At 47.7% G+C, this 26028-nt stretch overlaps 1 protein-coding gene across 4 annotated transcripts in view; it reads right to left on the bottom strand.

Annotated features, from left to right (window-relative positions):
- The window catches only part of bbs2 (Bardet-Biedl syndrome 2), a 73241-nt gene extending 56129 nt beyond the window's left edge, over positions 1 to 17112 (bottom strand). For 2 of the 4 annotated variants that reach the window (XM_085991049.1, XM_085991050.1), the window contains exons 1-3: positions 16744 to 16948; positions 15083 to 15208; positions 2851 to 3078 (exon numbers count right to left, since the gene is read on the bottom strand). In XM_085991049.1, coding sequence (XP_085847175.1) covers positions 2851 to 3078; positions 15083 to 15199 — 345 coding nt within the window. In that variant the 5' untranslated portion in view covers positions 15200 to 15208; positions 16744 to 16948. Of the gene's footprint in view, positions 1 to 2850; positions 3079 to 15082; positions 15209 to 16743; positions 16955 to 17013 lie in introns of those variants that run through there. The other 2 variants (XM_085991052.1, XM_085991051.1) reach the window with 2 other exon arrangements.
- Positions 17113 to 26028: the final 8916 nt, after the last annotated feature.

Here is a 26028-nt window from a genome sequence, read left to right as displayed (position 1 = left end):
CACTGAGGAATTTATGCGACTAGCCAGTAAAATTAACTTCTTTAATTATTCAACAATTCCATCTAAATTATTATAACGTAAAAATATTTTACACCAAAGTAATTACACTTCTAAATCTGTCTCCAGTGAATTGTCTATATTTAGAACACTGAGCATAATAATTGGAGGGCATTTTATACTAGGATCAGAATTTTGCATTCATATTCTGCTTAGATTAGGAATTCTATGCAACAGTGAACCAAAGACTTTTCTATTGAAATGCATTATATCGTAGAAAGGCCAAGTGGTTTAGTGGGTTAGCATACTTGTTTCAGCTGTATGTACTGAGTTCCAATCCAGCGCATAGGAGATGAAATTCTCCTTTCTTTAGCTGGAGCAAGGGTATAGCCAAAAGGAGTTCCAAACAGTTGGAACCTGGTAGACGTGAGCCATAGTTATCACAAAATGGTAGGTTCAAAGACTTAAAAGAGTAAAAGTGGAGATAAGGTAAATCAGTGTAAGTTGCATGACAGTAAGCTTGGTGTTTAAAGACTGCATATTGTAGAAGGAAAGACTAAAGGAGTCAGCTGTTGATTCCTGAGAGCCAGGGAATGCATAAGATAGGGAATTCTGATCTCAACACAGTGAAAAAGAGCAGCATGCAAATCACATATTTGGAGCTTAAAAGGAGGAAGAGAAGAAAAATCAGAGGACGAGTGACCATAATAGTGTCAAATGAAATAAAGACAAGGCTTGCAATGGTGTATGCAAGAGGTTTGGGGTGAGAGAGGCAACCTTTTACAAGTATCCTGTCCACAGTGTCAGTGTCCTAGAACAAACTTTCCAGATAAGGGAGTAATATTTGAGTCTTGGATAGACTGGCACTTTATAAAGAAAACAAGCTTTTGCCAATGAATGAGGATACAAAGCTTTACCAATGGAGAAGATGTGGAATTTCCATTTAAGGTCAGAGAAGATAGTGAGGCTAGAAAACATTGATGTCCAAGGTGAAATAAGAGATAGGGCAAAGTCATCAAAATTAATTGGTGGTAGCTTTTGTTATGACTTTCAAGAGTCTGTCTTTGAAGAATTGAAGAAACCTGGTCTTCATTGTCCCATTGAACAGCCCGAAGGATCAAAATGTAATGATTCAGCCGTTGCACTGGAGACTGTGAGCACTGAGGGCACGTGATCTGAAGGAGGCTGACAAATGTACAGTGGAATCATCAGCACAAGGGTGGATGGGATTGAAACAGGAGTGAAGGTAGTCACCGATTTGAAGAAAGAACAGAATGGGAGTCAGGAACCCCAAATTGTGAAAAAAGTCAAAGTGAACTATCAACAACTAAACAGTTGAAGCATTTTCAGAGAAAATTACATAGCCATGAACATAGATTTGATAACTCATTTAGAAGTGCATGGTGCCAAATTTAGCCAAATGTTTTAAAATCGACAGTCTGGCAACAATAGAACAAAAAAGTTTTCAAGAGCAGAGTTGCAGAACCACACAACACAGACATAAGATCACCAGTGAAACAGTCATACTGATAAAAACCATACTGGTTATCGTAGTTTATGTCAGAACTTCCAAGGTGATGGATAGTTTACAAGTTTAGAAAAGACAATTAAGTTTAAGAGTAGGAGATATCCTTTTTCTTAGGGATGTGATAGACATGTGTAAATTTCCAATTTGAAGGAGCAGTAAACTAGGACTAAGGCAGCTTCAAGAGATGGGATAGGACAGAGAGATATGTAGAGCACATACCTTAAGGATAATGAGAGAGATACCATCAAGAGCAAAGGTCTTACTGGAGTTCAGAGATGGGAGGACCCAAAAAACGTTTTTTTTTTTTTTTAATTGTCTATTGGGCAGACAGAACTGAGCAATGAAGGAATGTGATGGAAATTGATAGAATTAAGATTTGTGGATATGCAGCAAATCTTGCAGATGTGAAGGTTAAAGAGAAAAGAGATGGTAATGCAGTGGGTCCAGTTTTGGGTCTCAGAGGCCATGGTAAATGGTGAATCTTGGGTTGCACCTGCATATTTTTCATAATGGCAATAGAGAAAAGCGTATGACTTTTCAGTGGTCTCGGTTGTGCCCTTTACTCACAGCTTCATACTGAAACTAACCACAGTAATGAACTGACAGTTTAATCCATGCTGGGATCTTAATCTGCAGTTCGACAGCTTACTAAAGCATCACAATCAGTTCAGGCCCAACAATCAGGTGGTCACACCTTGGATCTGCATTTGACCACGGTACCCCTCTTTATACCTCAAGCAGTGATGGAGCAGAGGGGGATGAAGAACTTGGAAGAAAACTTGACTTGGCTGAGTGATCAAAAAAGTAGAGGGAGAGAAACAGTTGAGTTTAAGAGAGCAGTTATGAGTTGTCACTGGGGGATGGGCCAAGGAGGAGGAGATCTTAAATTGAAAAAGTATCCAGCATCCACCCCAGAACATAGGTGGCTCTGGTACTCCCAGGGAACCAAGAAAATGTACCACCAGCACTGGAAAAAAAGTAGTCCATTGTGCAGCACAGACATTGAGAAGCACAAAATTCATGAGTTAAATTTTTTTTTTTTTTTTTTTTTATAAACACTTTTGGTGGTAGAGTTACGATCAGTTTTCAATTTTCACATATCAGGAACAGTGGCTGGAATCAGGGAAAACTACAGTGCAAAGCTTTTCTTTTGAATGCACAATGTTACAACACCATCCAGTGGCAAGAATTGGGTCAATGTAATCTAATGTCCTGGAAAGATTTTCCTGTCTAAAATACAGGTCCAGAAACTTTAAACAGGGTTTTTTTCCTAAACCTGGTAGCATACACTCCCTGACAGTTAATGTGATGAATTAAAACCTTACCTCTTTGTAGAAGACATCAGAGTTGTTATGTACATCATAGGCCAACAGGTTAGTCTGTGTGCCTACAAGCAGCATGTCATAGCCAAGCCTGGGGTTTAGTATTCCTGCAGTTAGACAGCTGACACTCTGGTTTATGTTCAGGAGGGAGGTATCGCAATCCAGGCCACATTGCAATAAGCGGTTGGAGGCAAAGCGCTGGCTACGGATATGGGGGTTATGGATGAAAACCTAAATCAAACATATCAACAGTTACTGTTCAGTGAATCAAATACCATGGAACTGCTTAAAGCACAAGAAATTATTTTCTCATGAAATATAGGATGTCACTAAAATTTCTCCAATGTCACAGTAGAAAGCAGCTGAGCCATCTCAAATGTTCAAAATATTAAAATAAAATTAACACTTGTTTCCTGGATAACCATTATTATGATTTCTTACAGTATAACAGAAATATGAACGTGTGTGAAATATTTTTCAAATTTGCTCCCAAAGACCGCTGCACAACTGACTGTACGCAATCTGCATCACTAATGTATTTCATACACAATCACTGCAGTTACCAAGGGAACTAAAATCATAATTCCAATTATGATTTAATTTTTTTTAATGTGCAAATAAAAACATTTATATAGCGCCTTTAACGTAGTAAAACGTCCCAAGGCGCGTCACAGGAGTGTTAGAAGACAAAAAAAAAGCTTGATACAAGTGCTATGAACAGAGTGTCATGGCCAGCAACATGAGTATCACCAAATGCAAGTGTCTAGGACTGGTGATTTATCATGGCAAAACAGCAAAACTCATGAAGCAGTTTTGGGGGAAACCACACCAATAGGTATGAGGATTAGTGGCCAACATAAAATGGAATCGAAAAGCCTTTTATAAACACAAATAGTGAAAGGCTAGTCAAAGTAAGAGTGGGGCCGATTAGGGACCAAAAAGGACATGATCTTGTGGAGGCAGAGGGCATGGCTGAGGTACTAATTGAGCACTTTGTATCTGTCTTCTCTAGGGAAGAGGATGCTGCCAATGTAGCAGTAAAGGAGGAGGCAGTAGCAACGCTGGATAGGATAATAAAAATAGATAAAAAGGATGTACTTAAAAGGTTGGCAGTCGTCAAAGTAGAAAAGTCACCCAGTCCGGATGGGATGCGTCCTAGCTTACTGAGGGAAGGGTGGAAATTGCAGAGGCTCTGGTCCAATGTTCCCTCTAATTTTTTTGGGAGTACGCAGTCCCTTTAACTGGCTGCGTGGGTCAGTCAAATTTCCACATATGCGCGGTTTCGTGCACTGAAAAGCCAGTGAGCGACCTGTGTGGGACCTCCAGACCTGCTCTGGTCACAATCATCCAATCCTCCTTGGATATGAAGGTGGTGCCAGAGGACTGGAGGATTGCAAATCTTACACCCTGCTTAAAAAGGGGGAGAGGGATAAACCTGGCAACTACTGGCCAGTCAGCCCAACGTTGGTGGTGGGGAAACTTTTAGAGACAATAATTAATAATTAATAAATCAGGACAAAATTAATTAGCATTTTGAAAAGTACAGTCTAGTAAATGAAAGTCAGCATTGATTTGTTAAAGTCAAATCGTGTTTGACTAACTTGATCAAGTTCTTTGATGAAGTAACGAAGAGCGTCAATTAGGGTAGTGTGGTTGATGTGTATATGGACTTTTAAAAGGGGTTTGACAGAGTACCACATAATAGACTTTTTAGCAAAATTAAAGCCCATGGGATTCTTCTTCTCCTTCTTAGGCAGTCCCTCGAAACCGAGGATGACTTGCTTCCACATTAAAAATGAGTTCACAGGTGACTGATGAGTCCAATACAGGACCTACAGTCTCTGTCACGGGTGGGGCAGACGATGGCTGAAGGGGCGGGTGGGTGGGGTGCTTGGGTTGATGTGCGCTCCCTGCAGTTGGCTTCTGCTTGCTCCCGGCGAAGAGACTCGAGGTGTTCGGCACCTTCCCAGATGCTTCTCCTCCACTTTGTGCGGTCTTGGGCCAGGGATTCCCAAGTGTTGGTGGGGGTGTTGCACTTTTTCAAGGAGGCTTTGAGGGTGTCGTCGAAGCGTTTCCTCTGCCCACCTGGGGCTCTCTTGCCGTGCCGGAGCTCCGAGTAAAGTGCTTGTTTTGGAAGTCTCGTATCGGACATGCGGACAATGTGACCCATCCATCGGAGCTGATCGAGCGTGGTCAAAGCTTCGATGCTGGGGATGTTGGCCTGAGCAAGAACAAGATTAAAAGGGACAGTGGCAGCACGGATACAAAATTGCCCAAGGGACAGAAAGCAGTGAGTAGTGGTGAACAGTTGTTTTTCCAGACTGGAGGGAAGTGGTGGTCCCCAGGGGACGGTATTAGGATCACTGCTCTTTTTGATATATATTAATGCCCTGGACTTGGGTATACAGGGCACAATTTCAAAGTTTGCAGATGATACGAAACTCGGAAATGTAGTAAACAATGAGGATAGTAACAGACTTCAGGGGGACATATACTAGTAAAATGGGCAGACGCATGGCAGATGAAATTTAACGCAGAGAAGTGTGAAGTGATATGTTTTGGTAGGAAGAATGAGAGGCAATATGAACTAAATGGAACAATTTTATAGCGGGTGCTGGAACAGACACACCTGGGGGTGTATGTACACAGACCTTGGAAGGTGGCTTTTAAAAAGCATATTATTAAAAGAGGAACAGAGTACAAAAGCAATGAAGTTATGTTAAAACTTTGTAGCACTGGTGAGGCCTCTGCTGGAGTATTGTGTTCAAATCTGGGCATTTTAGGAAGGATGTCAAGGCCTTGGAGAGGGTGCAGAAGAGAGTTACAAAAATGGTACCAGGGATGAGGGACTTCAGTTATGTGGAGATTGGAGAAGCTGGGGTTGTTCTCCATAGAGCAGAGAAGGTTAAAAGGAGGTTTGATAGAGGTGTTCAAAATCATGAATGGTTTTGAATGAGTAAATAAGGATAAACTGGTTCCAGTAGGAGGAGGGTCAGTAACACAGATTTAAGGTGATTGGCAAAAGAACCAGAAGCGATGAGGAAACATTTTTTTTTACACAGCGAGTTGTTGTGATCTGGAATAAACTGCCTGAAAGGTGGTGGAAGCAGATTCAATAGCAATTCAAAAGAGAATTGGATAAATACTTGAAGGGAAATTTTTTTACAAGGCTATGGGAAAGAGCAGGGGTTGGGATTAATTTGATAGCTCTACCAAAGAGCCAGCACAGGCACGGTGGGCCTCCTTCTGTGCTGCATCATTCTATGAGGCCCAGACCTGGGAGCTGGTGAGGAAGACATTTTGTAGTCTGTCTTGCAAAGTTTATTTACTTCTGCTCACTGTAAATTTGGCAGACACAGAAGCAGAATACAGTGAACCTTGCCAATTGTTCCTTTTTCTAAGTGCTTAGGCACTTTTATGTTTTCCCATGGCAATATGTAGTGTATCTATAATCAAAGTATTGACTGTGTTGCCCAGTAAATGTAGCAAGTACTATAACAAGCACCACGTTCTATACCAGCACAAGGTTCCTTAATGCTACTTTATTACACATCTACACAAGGTGGCTAGTGTCTTGAGCACTTGGGCAGCACACTTCTTTTCTCACAATCCTCTTTTCAACAAATGTCTACTTGCAGAAGGCGGCCACACAACGGGCAGTGCTTGTGGACAGAAGGGAAGTCACTAAAGCTATGGCCTTTCATTCCTGATGAGGAGAGGGCCATCACGATTATGGACGCATGAGTGGGAGTGCAGGACACAGTTCGAGGAGAAAGAAAGAAAGAAAGAAAGAAAGAAAGAAAGACACACACAGACACACACACACACACTTCAATGTGTGTGTTGTAACACACATGATGGGGGCGAACAATAAGAATGATAATATAATCCTATGCCTGTTACAGAATTAATTTGCTTGTTAAAGTCGTGATGTGGCAGTACTACCGAGTGTCCCTTACTTATACTGTACTTAATTCACTTTAACCTAACTATGTATGTATATAACTTACCTGTTCGGGCCGTTGCCCCTTTAAGAACACACTGACGTCACGTCGCGCATCACGTGACTCACCTAGATGCGAGCCGGCCCAGCTCGGCCTTCCACTCCCGCGACGGCCGCTGGCACAGCTTGGCCTCCCGCTCCTGCAGTGGCTGCCGGCCCAGTTCGGCCTCCCGCTCTCGCGACTTCGGCCGCAACGGCCAGCCTCAGTGCCGGGTAAACGCGCAGACGTTATCGACGCAGGTCACGTGACCGCCCAAGCGCGGGCAAACGCGTCGACATCACGACGCAGGTCACGTGACCACCTAAGCGCGGGAAAACGCAGCCGAGCGTGATAACATCATCACGCTATCCACGGGACTGCGAACTCAGTCCTCGTGGCGTCCTCGCTGGGGAAAGACCTACTCCACGGCTCTCCTGCATACATCTCTCTTACCTGCTGTATTTCGTCTGTTCCTGCATTAAAGAACTTCTTGATTGTTTATCCTGAAGTCGAACTCGATTATTTAATAGGCATTCATCCGATACCTACCTAGGTGAACCCGAATACCTAGTGATACTGTTGGAAATTATTTTCTGATTATTGGAAAATAAAACAAGCTTGTGTTTTAACAACAATAAAAATGAGACATTCAGCTTTGAACACACACACATATTACAAAGAGAGACTTTTAAAACGACAGTGGCGCAGTATCCTCATTGGTAGTTATGTTCAACACAGATAAATGTTAGGTTTTACATTTTGATAGGAAGATCACTTATTGCTTGGAGGGTGCGAGACTGGGTAGAGTAGAGGTACAAAGGGATCTCAGAGTACAAATACACAAATCACTAAAATTAGCGACACAGGTTAGCAAGGCCATAACAAAAAGCAAACCAGGCACTAGGGTTTCTTTCTACAGAGATAGAATTGAAAAGTAGGGAAGTTATGCTAAACTTGTATCAAACCTTGGTTAGACCACACTTAGAGTACTGCATACAATTCTGGTCGCCATGTTATAAAAAGGATGTGGAGGCACTGGAGAGAAGATTTACAAGGATGATACCAGAAATGCGAAGGTATGCCTATCAGGAAATGATGAACAGGCTGGGTCTCTTTTCTCTTGAAAAGAGAAGGCTGAGGGGTGACCTAATTGAGGCCTTTAAAATTATGAAAGGTTTTGATAGAGTAGATAGAATGTGTTTCCACTTGTGGGGAAGAGCATAACTTGAGGCCATCAATATAAGGTAGTCACCAAGAAGTCAAATAGGAAATTCAGAAGAAACTTCTTTATTCAGAGTGGTGAGAATGTGGAACTCGCTACCACAGGAAGTAGTTGAGACGAATAGTATAGATGCATTTAAGGAGAGGCTGGACAAGCATATGAGGAGAAGGGAATAGAGGGTTATGCTGATAGAGTTAGATGAGGAAAGATGGGAGGAGGCACAAGCGGAGCATAAACGCCAAATGGCCTGTTTCTGTGCCATATATCCTGGACAATTTTACATCAGCCAAAGCCCCTTGCTGATAGTTACCGCTCATCATTTTGTCCCCTCCCCTAAAGTTACAGCTCCTCACTCGGTGCCCTGGATAGTAATAGCTCCTCACTCGGTGCCCTGCGACAGTTACAGCTCCTCACTCGGTGCCCTGGATAGTAATAGCTCCTCACTCGGTGCCCTGCGATAGTTCCAGCTCCTCACTCGGTGCCCTGCGATAGTTCCAGCTCCTCACTCGGTGCCCTGCGATAGTTACAGCTCCTCACTCGGTGCCTCCCCGATAGTTACAGCTCCTCACTCGGTGCCCTGCGATAGTTACAGCTCCTCACTCGATGCCCTGCAATAGTTACAGCTCCTCACTCGGTGCCTCCCCGATAGTTACAGCTCCTCACTCGGTGCCTCCCCGATAGTTACAGCTCCTCACTCGGTGCCTCCCCGATAGTTACAGCTCCTCACTCGGTGCCCTGCAATAGTTACAGCTCCTCACTCCGTGCCCTGCAATAGTTATAGCTCCTCACTCAGTGCCCTGCAATAGTTACAGCTCCTCACTCGGTGCCTCCCCGATAGTTACAGCTCCTCACTCGGTGCCTCCCCGATAGTTACAGCTCCTCACTCGGTGCCTCCCCGATAGTTACAGCTCCTCACTCAGTGCCCTGCGATAGTTACAGCTCCTCACTCGGTGCCCTGCGATAGTTACAGCTCCTCACTCGGTGCCTCCCCGATAGTTACAGCTCCTCACTCGGTGCCTCCCCGATAGTTACAGCTCCTCACTCGGTGCCTCCCCGATAGTTACAGCTCCTCACTCGGTGCCCTGCAATAGTTACAGCTCCTCACTCGGTGCCTCCCCGATAGTTACAGCTCCTCACTCGGTGCCTCCCCGATAGTTACAGCTCCTCACTCGGTGCCTCCCCGATAGTTACAGCTCCTCACTCGGTGCCCTGCGATAGTTACAGCTCCTCACTCCGTGCCTCCCCGATAGTTACAGCTCCTCACTCGGTGCCTCCCCGATAGTTACAGCTCCTCACTCTGTGCCTCCCCGATAGTTACAGCTCCTCACTCGGTGCCCTGCGATAGTTACAGCTCCTCACTCGGTGCCCTGCGATAGTTACAGCTCCTCACTCGGTGCCCTGTGATAGTTACAGCTCCTCACTCAGTGCCCTGCGATAGTTACAGCTCCTCACTCGGTGCCCTGTGATAGTTACAGCTCCTCACTCGGTGCCTCCCCGATAGTTACAGCTCCTCACTCGGTGCCCTGCGATAGTTACAGCTCCTCACTCGGTGCCCTGCGACAGTCACAGCTCCTCACTCGGTGCCCTGCGACAGTTACAGCTCCTCACTCGGTGCCTCCCCGATAGTTACAGCTCCTCACTCGGTGCCCTGCGATAGTTACAGCTCCTCACTCCGTGCCTCCACGATAGTTACAGCTCCTCACTCCGTGCCCTGCGATAGTTACAGCTCCTCACTCGGTGCCCTGCGATAGTTACAGCTCCTCACTCGGTGCCCTGCGATAGTTACAGCTCCTCACTCGGTGCCCTGCGACAGTTACAGCTCCTCACTCGGTGCCCTGCGACAGTTACAGCTCCTCACTCGGTGCCCTGCGACAGTTACAGCTCCTCACTCGGTGCCCTGCGATAGTTACAGCTCCTCACTCGGTGCCCTGCGACAGTTACAGCTCCTCACTCGGTGCCCTGCGATAGTTACAGCTCCTCACTCGGTGCCCTGCGACAGTCACAGCTCCTCACTCGGTGCCCTGTGATAGTTACAGCTCCTCACTCAGTGCCCTGCGATAGTTACAGCTCCTCACTCGGTGCCCTGCGACAGTCACAGCTCCTCACTCGGTGCCCTGTGATAGTTACAGCTCCTCACTCGGTGCCCTGCGATAGTTACAGCTCCTCACTCGGTGCCCTGCGATAGTTACAGCTCCTCACTCGGTGCCCTGCGATAGTTACAGCTCCTCACTCAGTGCCCTGCGATAGTTACAGCTCCTCACTCGGTGCCCTGCGACAGTCACAGCTCCTCACTCAGTGCCCTGCGATAGTTACAGCTCCTCACTCAATGCCCTGCGATAGTTACAGCTCCTCACTCGGTGCCCTGCGACAGTTACAGCTCCTCACTTGGTGCCCTGCGACAGTTACAGCTTCTCACTCAGTGCCCTGCGATAGTTACAGCTCCTCACTCGGTGCCCTGCGATAGTTACAGCTCCTCACTCGGTGCCCTGCGATAGTTACAGCTCCTCACTCAATGCCCTGCGATAGTTACAGCTCCTCACTCAGTGCCCTGCGACAGTTACAGATCCTCACTCGGTGCCTTGCGATAGTTACAGCTCCTCACTCAGTGCCCAGCCCGACAGTTGCATCTCCTCACTCAGTGCCTCCCCAATAGTTACAGCTCCTCACTCAGTGCCCTGCCATAGTTACCAATCCTCACTCGGTGCCCTGCGATAGTTACAGCTCCTCACTCAGTGCCTCCCCGATAGTTACAGCTCCTCACTCAGTGCCCTGCCATAGTTACCAATCCTCACTCGGTGCCCTGCGACAGTTACAGATCCTCACTCGGTGCCTTGCGATAGTTACAGCTCCTCACTCAGTGCCTCCCCGATAGTTACAGCTCCTCACTCGGTGCCCTGCCACAGTTACCAATCCTCACTCGGTGCCCTGCGACAGTTACTGCTCCTCACTCGGTGCCCTGCGATAGTTACAGCTCCTCACTCAGTGCCCAGCCCGACAGTTGCATCTCCTCACTCAGTGCCTCCCCGATAGTTACAGCTCCTCACTCAGTGCCCTGCCATTGTTACCAATCCTCACTCGGTGCCTTGCGATAGTTACAGCCCCTCACTTGGTGCTCTCGCTGATACAAGACGCCGGGACTAGTGGTTTTCTATTTATGATCAAGAGATGTCTATTTTAATCTCTGTCATGCCTATGTATCGCAAATTCTCTGTTTTCATTCGTGCTCACATTTTACCTGCCACTCCGGATCCAAGACCATTACTTTTCTCCCAATTTTCTTTCTCTAGAGCCCTCGTCTCCTGTCCCTCCCTTACCTGTGACCTAGTCTTGACTGCTACCTTTCATTTCTCCCCTCTTGGGTACTTTTGCCCTCCCAATCCCTACCTCTACCCATCATTACTTCTCTTCCCTCCAACTCTCCTGCCGCCTTTACAGGCTTGAATCTCCCGTAAATAGGCCTACAGCTGTGCGCCTCTCCTGGCATTCTCCGATGGACCCCATCAAGGAACCAACCACTGCCTCTTAAGGAGCAGCAAACCCAACTGCGTCATTCTCCTCGGTCAACAACCCTCCCACCCTTCATACCCGCTAGGGATTAACCTTGCCAACCTCTATTTCGTCCCACTCACCCCGCCCAACAGTAGCCCGTTGGACTCTGTCAGTGACCCTCTCTGCATTTCCCTCCAGAATGTCTGTTCACTTGTGAACACATATCCTTGCCATCCAGATCCTCGTTGTGGATAATTGCATTGACGTCTGTCATTGATGGAAACTTGGCTCATGTTTGGCAACACCTTGTGCCTTAATGAAGCCTCCCTACCTGGCTATACTTTCCACCACCTATCCCACCATGGTGATGGTGTGGCCAGGATAATTCTGGAGAACACTATCAACCGTCTACTTAAAATCCTCTTCCCTGTCCCCTGTATCCTCACCTCCAACACGTGCGAAGATGCTCACGGACTTCTTTGGCACTAAGATTGAGACCATCCATTCAGCTGCCTCTGCTACTTCCACCCGTCCCCGTGTACACCAAACAAAATCTCCCCTGTGGCTCCCCTCTTTTTCTGAATCCACATCTTTGTCCAGTTTCTCTTCCACTTCTCTGCATGGCCTCTCTGAACTCATGTTCACCTCCTGCTCCCATGACCCACTTCCCATTAAACTGCTGAGCTTCCCTTCCTGGCTCCCATGCTAGCTGACATTGTAAATAGTTCCATTTCCTCAGTACTGCCACATCTCCAATCTCTCTTTCTTCAAAGTTCTTGAATGTGATGTCACCTCCCAAATCTGTGTCCTTCTTTCCTGCAACTCCATTTGAATCTCTCTAATCAGGCATCCGTCCCTGCCAAAGCACCGAAACAGCCATAACCAAAGCCACAAATTACATTCTCTGTGACTGTGGTGTTTAAACTTCCTTATCCTCTTTGACCTCTGTAACCTTTAACCCAGTCAACCGTACCATCCTCTTCCAATGCCTCTCCTCCGCTGTCCAGTTCAGTGGGTCTACCTTTGCTTTGTTGGACTCATACCTATCTGATCGTAGCCAGAGTAACTCGAGCAATGGTTTCACTTCACACCCTCACACCGTTAATTCTGGAGCCCTTCAATGATCTATCTTTCGCCCCCTCCTCATCCACATGCTGCCCCTTGACAACATCATCCAAAGACATGAGGTCAGCTTCTACATGCAAGTCAAAAACACTCAGCTCTAACTCTCCTCATTCTCTTGAACCCGCCATTGCCCGTGTTGTCAGAATGCTTGTCCAAAATCCAGTCATGGCTGAACAGCAATTTCCTCCAGCTGGCCATTGGTAAGACTGAAGCTATTGGCCCATATTTTCTGATGCCTACGGGCTGTGTACACACCCGTGGGGACATCGGAAATGCTGGTTTGAGGCATGCGAAGTGCATGCGCTGAAAACCGGCATATCCGATCTGTCAAGAAAGCTCTCGACAGATCGGACGCCTGCCCTAGAGAAGGGCCTCTGCGGGGGGGGAAAGAGTTCTGCTTTCTGCAGAACCTCCGCCCGCTGAAAACCCTTAGAAATCTTACACCTGGTAAATGCAGGCATAAGGCCTGCTTTTACCAGCATAAGAGTTGAAAAAAAAGTTTAAAAAATGTTTTCACTCATTTATAATTTAAAAAATACTTTAAAAAAGTTTTTTAGCCCCGTAAAAATCTTAATATTTTTTTCATAAAATTAAATTTTTGTTTAAAATATTTTATTGTAATTTTAACTCATTTTAAAAACATGATTTAAAAAAAATTATTTAATGTTTTACTGTGTTTTTGGGGGTGATCTCCATTCATATATTTGACAGGTCTATCTGTCAAAAGTATGAAGGGAGAATCCCTTCTGCTATTGGCTGGCCTGGCCCACGTGATCCCAGGGACGCTTGCGAACTGCATGCGCCCCTGGGATACGTGGGCCCTGTGCATTTCGAGTTTGGAGAGGCCCAGGAGCGGAAGTGTCCGGACCCCGGGTGCCATCAGGTAAGTTTGTAGATTTTTTTCCGATAGGAGGCTTCCTGCGTGCGGATGCCTCCTATCGGAAATTACGGGCCATTATCTTTGGCCCCCATAATAAACTCTGTACATCCATCCCCATCGCAGGCCAATATCTCAGGCTGAACGAGACTGTTCGCAACCTCGGCGCCATATTTGACCCTGAGCGGAGTTTCCAGCCACATATCCTCTCCATCACAAAGACCACCTTACTTTCATCTCCATAACATTGCCTGCCTCTGCCCTGCCTTAGCCCATCTGCTGCTGAAACCTTCATCCATGCTCTTGTCACCTGCAAACATGACTATTCCAATGCTCTACCAGCCAGCCTCCCATCCTTCACCCTCAATAAACTTCAGCTCATCCAAAACTCTCCTATCGCGCACTCTTACCCATCACCGCTGTGCTCACTGATCTACACTGGCTACCTGTCCAGAAACTCCTCAAATATAAAAATGTCATCCTTGTGTAAGAATTCGCAATAATTTACAGTTCTGAAGATTAATTTTTTTGATTACAGAATCCCTGGGCGTTGTGCTTTTAAATTTCCAGGGATAAAAATGGCTGTCACCACATGGCCGAAGACAAAGGACAATGCTTTGTTTACAAAGCAATTGAATGCTATTAGCATTTGTTTGTATATCGAGTGGATACATCTAAGCTGCAGAAGAGACTTGAATGGGATCCGTTTAAGAATTGAATGGGTTTTTAAATCACCCAGCACTGGACAATAGAGCAGTTGTATTTCCCTTTTGTTTCAGCCCAGGAAGCTCCGGAAGACACATTAACCCAGTCTAACCACTGAGTTAGCCAATCACAGCTTTCTCTTGTGTATTGGACCCTTTGGGCGGGGAATTTTGCACACAGCCTTTGCAGGGCAGAATGGCAGGACCTCACCAGGTATAAAGATAGCTGCTGAGAAGCTATCACTCTCTTTACTTCGCTGGACCACAGGTGAGCAGGGTGTTCGGACTCCTCGGCAAGGCAACCTAGCAGGAGTTAGGGGTGGTGATTTGAGGGTAATTGCTAAGATAGTTTAAGTAACATTGGAGCCATTTTATCCTTCATTTTCGCCGTCTGCAACCCCCTGTTATATAGTTTTACTGTAATTACTGTGTTCGTGTGGTATAGTTTATTCTTTTGATTGTAGTTTATTTAGGTAAATAAAACTTGATTTTTCTCTCATCCAAACCACTTGTCCGTTTTAAAATCATTAATTATAAGTTCCTCCACTCAGAACTGAAGGAGGGGTAGTGATTCGAAACCGCTGTTTGTAAATTGGTTTAGAGTGCAGCAGCAAAAGGCTGCTGGCCAGGTGAATTACCGTAAACCAGGTAAAAGGTTGGAATTGGTCAGAGCTCAGAGGCAAAGGCTGCTGGCCAGCTAAATTACCATAAACCAGTTAAAAGCCCCCCCCCCACCTTACACTTGTGTTTAAATTTTTACATGGCTTTACCCCTCCCCATCTCAAACACTCACTCAGTGCCCCACACTTAGTGACAATAGTTTAAGTGGCAGTACCTTGCCAGCCTGGGTAGCAGCGGTCAGACAGGGGTGTGTGCCATCGTATTTCCCCACAGTCACCATTCGAGGGTTAATTCTGTGGTTTAACTTGAGGGTGAAGACTGGGACAAGCATGACTGCCACCTGCAGATACAGAAGTGGATAAAGCATTGACAATCGCCTTGAACATGTTCAAAAGACATTACAAAAGCAGTGTATGGTGGTTAGCAGAAAATTTTAATCACAAAATACATTTGCAAAATTAGGAGTTTATGAAAAAAGAATTGGATTCATGCCAGAAAACAGCAAGGTCATTCTGGTTGCTTATCTAATGGCATCAGAAATGCAGGATACAAGTCTTAGGCCTAAACATAGAAGATAGGAGCAGGAGTAGGCCATTCGGCCCCTCGAGCCAGCTCCGCCATTCAATGAGATCATGTCTGATCATCCAAATTCAGTACCCTGTCCCTGCCTTCTCCCCATATCCCTTTAGCCTTAAGAAATATATCTAACTACTTCTTGAATATATTTAATGAATTGGCCTCAACTGCCTTCTGTGGTAAAGAATTCCACAGGTTCACCACTCTCTGGGTGAAGAAATTCCTCCTCATCTCAGTCCTAAATGGCTTACCCCTTATCCTTAGACTGTGACCCCTGGTTCTAGACTCCCCCGCCATCGGGAACATCCTTCCTGCATCTAGTCTGTCTAGTCCTGTTAGAATTTTATACGTTTCAATGAGATCCCCTCTCATTCTTCTAAACTCTAGCGAATATAAGCCCAATCGACCCAATCTCTCCTCATACCTCATTCCTGCCATCCCAGGTATCAGTCTGGTCAATCTTTGCTGCACTCCCTCCATGGCAAGAACATCCTTCCTCAGATAAGGCGACCAAAACTGCACACAATACTCAAGGAGTGGTCTCACCAAGGCCTTGTACAACTGCAGCAAGACATCCTTGCTTCTGTACTCGAACCCTCTCGCTATGAAGGCCAACATACCATTTGCCTTCTTAACCACCTGCTGCACCTGCATGCTTACCTTCAGCGACTGGTGCACAAGGACACCCAGGTCTCGTTGCACTTCCCCATCTCCCACTCTATTGCCGTTCAGATAATAATCTGCCTTCCTGTTTTTGCCACCAAAGTGGATAACCTCACATTTATCCACATTATACTGCATCTGCCATGCATCTGCCCAATCACCCAACCTGTCCAAATCATACTGGTGTTTCACTGCATCCTCCTCACAGCACACACGCCCACCCAGCTTTGTGTCGTATAAATATATTTATTCAACAAGTAGATCCCACTAGACGCTGCACAAACAACAAAACCCAGAATTTATTAAATTGGATCTGTTCACTGCAGAAGTATTATATTCAACAGATCCTTAGTATATTTTCTGTTTATATCACCATTGGTTAAGATACAAAGAAAGACAAATAATAAGTGGCTCAGCTGAAAATATACAACAGGAACTAGTAATAAAGTAGAGGTGGATATTATGGATTAAGGTGATGTGGGAAATGGCGAAATCAGGTCCCTGTGCAGTATCCCAGCTGCGGGTCTCTCTGGGAGACGGTCTAACAGGACCAGCACAAAGCACAGTGAGCGCGACTGCCGGGGCACAGGCCCGGGCTTCTCGCCCCGCTCTGCCTTCCACTTCATCCCGTCTTACCTTCACTCGGGCCGGCCTGTATTTCTCTCTCGGCCCCGCTCTCCCTGGCCTGTATTTCTCTCTCGGCCCCGCTCTCCCCGGCCTGTATTTGGAGCGTCTCCTCGTTGCTAACCAATGATGTCAATTCGTGATCACTGGGGGCGGGGCTCTATCCCCATTACCAACAGCAACGGGAGCCGGGCTCTGAGACGCTGCACGCGCCAGCCCAGAACACGAATTGCGATCCCCTTTCATTAGGACTGTTGCGTTAACAACCCCAGCCTTCCTCACCTGTGGCCTGATGGACCGAGACACCTCCACCACTGTTGGAGGGCAGGACGTATGCCCAGACCACTGCCTCCTGTTGGGGACCACACAGGCAAAGCACACTCCCCTTTGACTTCACTCCCTTCTTGTTTGTTTTTAAAGCAGCAATGTTTTACCAGTTTAAAGCAACATTGTCTGCTGCAAAAGTAGTTTGCACAACACCCTCATCAGGTTCAGAAACAGAGGCCATGGTGATTTGGTGCAATATCAACAACAACTTGTATTTATATAGCGCCTTTAATGCAGTAAAATGTCCCAAGGCACTTCATAGGAGTGTTAAAAGACAAAAAATTGACACGGAGCCACATAAGAAATTAGGGCAGATGACCAAAAGGTTGGTCAAAGAGGTAGGTTTTAAGGAGCGTCTTAAAGGACGAAAGAGAGGTATAGAGGTTTAGGGAGGGAATTCCAGAGCTTAGGGAAAAGGCAGCTTGTAGGGGGTTTTGCTACTTGCTTTGGCCAGTGGGTTATGTCTCCGGCTGCCTTATCTCTGAGCGGTTCGGATCGCTCACCCCTTAGTTCTGATCCCCGGACTTATTGGCAGATAGCGATATAGACAAACGAGCAGACCAGTGGTTTGGTACAAAGAAAACCAAAATTTATTAACAGAGAAAATAAGATAACAATACTATACAAAAGGATGATATGAATGCAGTACACTTACACTTAACAGGGGAGGAGAAACGGCACATCGAGGGAAAATGGCTAAAATGACATTTTCAGCAATCCCCTTAACTCCCACCCTCTACACTTAGCTAGATTATCTTGCGATGGGTCAGAAGTATAATGCTCACCGGTCTGAGATGTTGAAAGAAAAGCCTTGCCCCTTTGCCCTGTTGCCTGCCGATGTCACATGGTCCCGCTGTTGCACAGACTTCACCGTCCAGGTAGAGATACCCCAGTAATTAAAAGGTCTCTGACAGGGTATCCTACCTCTCTGGACGGGCTCTCTTTCGATGGTCTTCCTTGGTTGATGGCGAGGCAGGGCCCAGGAGGCGAGGCGAGAGAGAGCATGGCTTCCTGAGGGGCTATATTTATACTCCTCTCAGTAGCCCTTATCTCTATGCTTAATCAGCTCATTCTTTTGTCTGATTTGAGTGGGCTGGAATTAAACAAAAGGTATCGATCTTGGCCCATCGGCGTGGATGGTCGGTAATCGGTTTCTGCCGGTTCTGCAACTGCTCTCCTTTGTCCAACAGGTTATTTGATGGGGGCCAGCCCAGTCTCGATGGCCCCGCTGATTATTTTGATTGTTTGAGCAAACACCTTGATGGCCTTTATGCGTAGGTCTGATTGTAATTGGGTTTGTCCCCAATGCCTATGCAAAAGTCTTGTCTGGTTTCGTGATCTCCTTGCTGCAGACATTGAAATGCGCAATTGAAATCCGAATTGAAACTGACAGGCTTTCGGTCACGAGGTCTGACCGCAGCCATTTTGTTGTGCCCTGGATTTTAAAACTCAGTCTGACCAGGGTTTCTTTTAAAAACCAAATAAATCTTCGGGGGGAGGGGGATAGATGTATGAAATTTTTGAATCCTTCAGTCCCCCCTAGGATACTGAAACTTGCTTGAAGTGTCCTACCAATGTGAGCAAAATTTCTGACCCCTCACAAATAACCTTCCCCTGTATTTACCTATCCATAATCCCTCAGTCCACATTCCCCGTACTTAGAGAAAACGCGGTGTACGACAGGCATCTACAGATGGCAAATACGATTCGTTACAAACAATCCAAGCGTGGAGGGGGTCCAACACCCCTGCACCACTTGGTACATTACAACATTTTTATTCTGTAGTATTAAACAGTCACAATCTTTATTAAAATAACACAATGAAACGAAGAGACAATCTTTATTAAAAATAACAAACAACGACCATCACGTTTAAGTGATGCGACACAAAACTCAAACGGGTGTCTCTTCGTCCACCCGGGCATAATGTTCCTTCCACACCTTTTTAGTTTTAAACTCTAATCTGGGACCCTTTCTCCTACACTGGATGCATACCAGGTAGAGAACTATCCCTAACTGACACACCACCAGGATGTGGGATGCCATACGGATCCAGGATGGGACCTCTATATTTTCAAAAACGTCCCACCAGGGTGGGGTCATAATATCTAAAATGTCGGCCCCTATCTGGCTAATCCTGGGAGTGACGATCCGTATCCTGGGGCACAGGAGGGAGGCCTCCCCGTAGGTGAACCCAGTCTGGCTGGAGTACTGGGACAAATTGGATCCCAGCCACCCCGGCCACGTCCCCTCATGGAAGTAAGCGGTTGTCTCCTCCGCCTCCCGTACGCCGCTACCGTCGACCGCCACCGGCGCCCTGTTCCCCGAGCACCCGAAGATGTGGTGGTCCTCGACGTCCCCTCTCCTACCGATGCTCAGCCCGAGCAGGGCGAGCAGGATTACACCTCCATACATTCCAAAATTTCCTGCAATAGACATAATAGCATACAGCCAGGTTCCCTAGAGACTCGCTGGCTCGGGTGACGTATGGTCGGGTCCCGCGACCTCGACTCACATGGACAATACTCTGAGGCGGCTTACTTAAAACTAACCATCACCTTAATTAGAATTAAATTAAACACCCTAAACTTAACACTATAAACTTAAACTACTAAAACTATATACATCTGCCGCCCGTCTCCGAGCGGCCAGCCTAATTCCTGCCTGGGCTGTTGCAGGCTGCTCCCTGCGGCGTGGCTGCACTGACCTGCACTTCCGGTCCCTTGCAGTCTGTAGCTGCTAGCTGGGGACCTTTGTCTTCCGACTTCTCTTTAACTTGGGAGGTTGCCCTTTCAAACTGGGGAGCCGGCGACCATGCCTTCCTAGGCTGGGGTGTCTGAGGGGACCTCCTAGGAAGTGCTACTGGTGGGGCTACCCTGGTGAGCGGACCTTTTGCTCGAACCGCATTCCTCGCTGGCTGGGGATCTGGTCCCTCCTCTCCCAAACCTGAACTGGGGACCGGTAATCTCCCGCCACCGGCTGAGGGTCTCCACCTCCAGGTTCAAAATCTGGGTCGGGGGCGGGGCCGGGGCCATCTGGCTCGGGCTCCTCCTCCTCGGAATCCCAAAGGAGCGGGGGAGTGGTCTGAACAAGGTGCTGGGGGACTCCTCCCTTGACGCACGCGACTACGCCTGCGTGTGCAGCCTGTGTGTGCACGCCCGCTGCAGGCTGAGGATTTCTAACCTCGAGTTGGATCCCAGCTGCCTGCTTCTTTGCCTCCGGCTTAAACAGCTTACACTAGTTGATATGGAACCATTTTGTGCGCCGGGGCAATTTCACTGCATACACCATGGGGCTGGCTTTATCTACTATGCTACAGGGTCCCATGTACAATGGCTCTAAACTCCCCACTCGGGCGTAGTTCCTAACCATTACCTGGTCCCCTGTCTCCCATTGGTGACTTTTGTTAGGCTCGAGCAGCAACCGGTATTCTGATGCTGCTTCCCCATGCTCCCTGCTGCCTGCTCGTAGACCTGCTTTTGATCCGGGGCCAAAGCTACCCCCTGTGTGCCTCCCTTGTCCCGGATTGCTGCTACTGGGCCTACTCTACAGGGGTCCCAGAACTCTCCTTCCCTGTCCCCCTGCTTGGCCACCTCGTCGGTCTTTTGGTTACCCTCCCATGTGGTATGGAGGGATCCTAAATCTATGGCCAAAGGTTTTGACCTTTCCCCAGCCTGCTCGTTCCCTGTGGATCCCATTAAGCTAAATGGGACCTTGTTAGACCGGGGTGAATTGATCAGGTCTTCCGAATGGACCACCGTGCTGGAAGCTCCAGTGTCCACCGAATATCTCCCCTGCACCGTCTCCACCCCCATCTTAACATAGGGCCTGCTCCCCTCAGCATTTTCGCGGGGGCACAGGTCGACAGGCTGCACTGGTTCTAGTCATTGCTGGGAGTTGGATGGGGCAGACGGGGTCAAAGCACCGGTGGTGGCTGCTATTTTCCCCTGGCTGGCCAGGAGGAGAGATCGTAGGGACTGTATCAACTCCAGGAGTGGCTCAATCGCAGTGGGAGGGATACCTGGCCCTGCCTTTTAGGCTGGGGCTAGTGAATTCCTCCCCTTATTCTCCTTCCAGGGATTCTTACAATCCTTTCGCCAGTGGCCGTCCTTCCCGCACCCGTAACAGTTCAGCTTAGTCTGGGAGGGACGGTTTCCCTCCTGGTGCCACTCTTTCTTATTCTGGCCCCCAGGTTTAACCTCATGGACTTTCCCCTTGGGTTGGGGCGTCTCGATACCCCTTATATTTTTTTATGCTATCGTGAGCTGGCGGATCACCGTTTCCTCGGTAGTCTGAGGGCTACGGGGGTCAAACCAGGCCGCAGCCTGGGCTCGGATTTGGGGCAGGCAGTTTGTCATTAGACAACGGAGCCAGTGGGCCAATTGGTCTTGGTCCATCAACGTTCGTGCCGGTGTTCCCGGGCATGCCCTCCGGTAGACTGGCCACAGCCTGTCTGCGAACGCCTGCGGGGACTCCCCTGGGAGCTGTACCATTCTTTCTACACGGGCGAACGGGCTGCCGTCATTCATACCCATGGCCTCCAATATCTCATCCCTTAAGTCATCGTATCCCTTCTGCCCCTTCTTACATTCATCTTATAGGGTCTGGAGGAGCTTACCCTCCAGAGAAAACAGCAGCATCTTGGCTTGCTCTGCGTCATCGCAGTCATTAACGCAAGCAGCCTGTTCTATCTCTCTAAAATGCAGTGAGGGGTCTCCCTTTTCGGAGAGCTTGGGGATGTGACTAACCATGGCCCTGAGTTGCTGGGTGCCATGCGGTACCGCAAACTGGTTTTGGACGGCTCCTTGTTCGTCGTCATCGCCGGGCGGGCCATTCCACCGTTGTCGGAGTGGGTACACCGGTCCCGGCCCCGGCCTATCTAGCGGGGGCTGCTGTACCTCCCCTACCACTTCATCTTCCACCCCCCTATGCTGCCAGACCTCCTGAAAGCTCGGAGCTATGGGTGGTGGCCGTGAAACCTCTGGTTCCCTTGCTGGCTCATCTCTTTGCGCTGCCTGTGGGACCGTTCTGCTTGGGTTGCTGGTAAAGTCCCACTGGCCTGCCTTTGGGCTGATAAGGCATATCATCCCCTTAGCCCTCGCTAAAGCCATACTCAAGGTTTCTATCTCTTCCCTACAGGGGCCATGATCTGCTTCCTCAAAGCCTCGGTCGCAAGCCAGCCTATATGCTGCCTTTACTTCTTTAACCTTCTCCTCCTGTTCTCTTATCTCTTGGGTTAGGCGGGCAATTGTGTCCTGCAACCTTATCTCACTACCTCTTGCCTCTCTGACCTGGAACTCCAAACACTCCACCTTGTACCTTGCGCTACCTTTGATTTCGGCGGTCTGGCACTCCAGGCGCTCTATTTTTGCTCTTGTATTATTCTTAACTTCAGCGACCCAGCTCTCCAGGCGCTCTATTTTTGCTTGATGTTCTTTTGCCGTCTGCACTCTTTCTTGGTTTAGCGCCTGAAGCGCCACTATCAATTTCTCCTCTGCTAAAGCCTTATCCTGTATCTCTATTTCCTTGTCCTGGATTTCTAGGGCCGATTTCTTAAGCTTGGCAGCATGTGCTGCTACAACCCTGTCCAACAGTAGGACCTGTTTCTTGTAGCACATAAGCCACATTGCTTTCTCTATTGACCCCTTATGTTGTTTACTAGCCGTCCACTGGGCGGCTGCATCTATGGGATGCTCAGCCTGTAATAGGGTGAGTATCCACTTCTTGGTGATATTCACCTTTCTAAACACATAATCGGACAACCTCTCTTCCATTACGGCTCCTTCGTCCGCACCACTGTCTGCTATATCGCACACTGCTGCCGGGGTCCTGCCGCCGGTCGCCATTCTGTAGGGGGTTTTGCTACTTGCTTTGGCCAGTCGGTTATGTCTCCGGCTGCCTTATCTCTGAGCGGTTCGGACCGCTCACCCCTTAGTTCTGATCCCTGGACTTATTGGCAGATAGCGATATAGACAAACGAGCAGGCCAGTGGTTTGGTACAAAGTAAACCAAAATTTATTAACAGAGAAAATAAGATAACAATACCATACAAAAGGATGATATGAATGCAGTGCACTTACACTTAACAGGGGAGGAGAAACGGCACATCGAGGGAAAATGGCTAAAATGACAATTCAGCAATCCCCTTAACTCCCACCCTCTACACTTAGCTAGATTATCTTGCGATGGGTCAGAAGTATAATGCTCACCGGTCTGAGATGTTGAAAGAAAAGCCTTGCCCCTTTGCCCTGTTGCCTGCCGATGTCACGTGGTCCCGCTGTTGCACAGACTTCACCGTCCAGGTAGAGATACCCCAGTAATTAAAAGGTCTCTGATAGGGTATCCTACCTCTCTGGACGGGCTCTCCTTCGATGGTCTTCTTCCTTGGTTGATGGCGAGGCAGGGCCCAGGAGGCGAGGCGAGAGAGAGCGAATGGCTTCTCGAGAGGCTAGTTATACCCGCCTCGGTAGCCCTTATCTCTATGCTTAATCAGCTCATTCTTTTGTCTGATTTGAGTGGGCTGGAATTAAACAAAAGGTATCGATCTTGGCCCATCGACGTGGATGGCCGGTAATCGGTTCCTGCCGGTTCTGCAACTGCTCTCCTTTGTCCAACAGGTTATTTGATGGGGGCCAGCCCCGTCTCGATGGCCCCGCTGATTATTTTGATTGTTTGAGCAAACACCTTGATGGCCGTTATGCGTAGGTCTGATTGTAATTGGGTTTGTCCCCAATGCATATGCAAAAGTCTTGTCTGGTTTCGTGATCGCCTTGCTGCAGACATTGAAATGCGCAAGCTGTTAGCTTGCCAGGGTCCGAATTGAAACTGACAGGCTTTCGGCCACGAGGTCTGACCGCAGCCACTTTGTTGTGCCTTGGATATTAAAACTCAGTCTGACCAGGGTTTCTTTTAAAAACCAAATAAATCTTTGGATCGGGGGGGGGGGGGGGGGGCGGGGCGGGGGGCGGGTGGAGAGATGTATGAAATTTCCGAATCCTTCAAGCTCTGCAGTCGCATGATGGGGATACTTTAATCTTCCAGCTATGGAGAAGGTGGCAGCATCTACCATGACCGGTTCTGAGGCGTTTGATGGTTGTCCACATTTTGCAAGGAAGGTTTGATCCTTCAAGTTGTACTGTGGGGTCCTCTAAAGGGAATCCATTCTGTATGTCATAGTTTTTCCAAGCATTTTGCCATCGGTCATCAAGGCTGAGGAGAGATTGCTGAATGGCCTTCTAGATTTGAGACGGGTTGGTGGTAGGTTGTTCAAGTCGGCCTGGATCGACATGTCTTTGCTGGTGTAGCAGTTGTATTCTCTGGAGACTGCATATTCGCGGTGTAGGTGTGCTGGTGCGATGTTTGTAAACACGGGCAGACAAGGTGTTGGTGTCGATAAAATGTACCAGTGATAATTCTCATAGTAGAATTCAACTGGGCATCAACGGATTTGACATGCGGACTCGATCGCTATGCCGGAGAGCAGTACTCCGCTGTAGAGTACCCCAGGGTGAGTGCTGCCGTACGGAGGGTTTGAGCGTCTGCTCCCCATGTTGATCCAGCGAGTTTCTGGATCAAGTTGACCCTGCTCTTTAGTTTCTTCCCAAGATTCTGGAGATGTTGTCTATGTGACAGGATGTGATCAAGCATGACTCCTAAATAGGAGTTTTTTTTGGCATGGTTTATCTCTGCACCGTAAAAGGAGACTTTCAAAGCTTGGTTTGCTTGATGGGTGTTGAGGTGGAATGTTCAAGTGATGGTCTTTTATGGGTTTGGTCGAAGTCGCCATCGGCAGAAGTAGGCCTCCATCCTCTGTAAATCAGTGGTCAGGATCTCCTCAGTGATGGACAGATTTTTGTTTTGCGTGGCCAAGGCAATGTCATCAGCGTATACATAGAAACATAGAAGATAGGAGCAGGAGTGGGCCATTCGGCCACTCGAGCCTGCTCCACCATTCAATGAGATCATGGCTGATCATCCAAACTCAGTACCCTGTCCCTGCCTTCTCCCCATATCCCTTGATCCCTTTAGCCTTAAGAAATATATCTAACTCCTTTTTGAATATATTTAATGAATTGGCCTCCACTGTCTTCTGTGGTAGAGAATTCCACAGGTTCACCACTTTCTGGGTGAAGAAATTCCTCCTCATCTCTGTCCTAAGTGGCTTACCCCTTATCCTTAGACTGTGACCCCTGGTTCTGGACTCCCCGGCCATCGGGAACATCCTTCCTGCATCTAGTCTGTCTAGTCCTGTTAGAATTTTATAAGTTTCAATGAGATCCCCTCTCATTCTTCTAAACTCCAGCGAATATAAGCCCAATCGACCCAATCTCTCCTCATACATCATTCCTGCCATCCCAGGTATCAGTCTGGTGAATCTTCGCTGCACTCCCTCCATGGCAAGAACATCCTTCCTCAGATAAGGCGACCAAACTGCACACAATACTCAAGGTGTGGTCTCACCAAGGCCCTGTACAACTGCAGCAAGACATCCTTGTTCCTGTACTCGAGCCCTCTCGCTACGAAGGCCAACATACCATTTGCCTTCTTAACCGCCTGCTGCACCTGCATGCTCACCTTCAGCGACTGGTGCACAAGGACACCCAGGTCTCGTTGCACTTCCCCTTCTCCCGCTCTATTGCCGTTCAGATAATAATCTGCCTTCCTGTTTTTGCCACCAAAGTGGATAACCTCACATTTATCCACATTATACTGCATCTGCTATGCTTCTGCCCAAACACCCAACCTGTCCAAATCATACTGGAGTTTCTCGGCATCCTCCTCACAGCACACACGCCCACCCAGCTTTGTGTTGTCTGCAAACTTGGAGATATTACATCTAGTTCCCTCGTCTAGATCATTCATATATATTGTGAATAGCTGGGGTCCTAGGATCGATCCCTGCAGTACCCCACTAGTCACTGCCTGCCACTCGGAAAAAGAGCAGTTTATTCTAACTCTTTGCTTCCTGT

Source organism: Somniosus microcephalus, chromosome 6 (genome assembly GCF_052327205.1).
Source record: "Somniosus microcephalus isolate GS21.2 chromosome 6, FLI_Smic_1.0, whole genome shotgun sequence".
Lineage (NCBI taxonomy): Eukaryota > Metazoa > Chordata > Chondrichthyes > Squaliformes > Somniosidae > Somniosus > Somniosus microcephalus.
The sequence above is the reverse complement of the archived record's forward strand: the minus strand, read 5'-3'. Positions and strand labels throughout refer to the sequence as shown.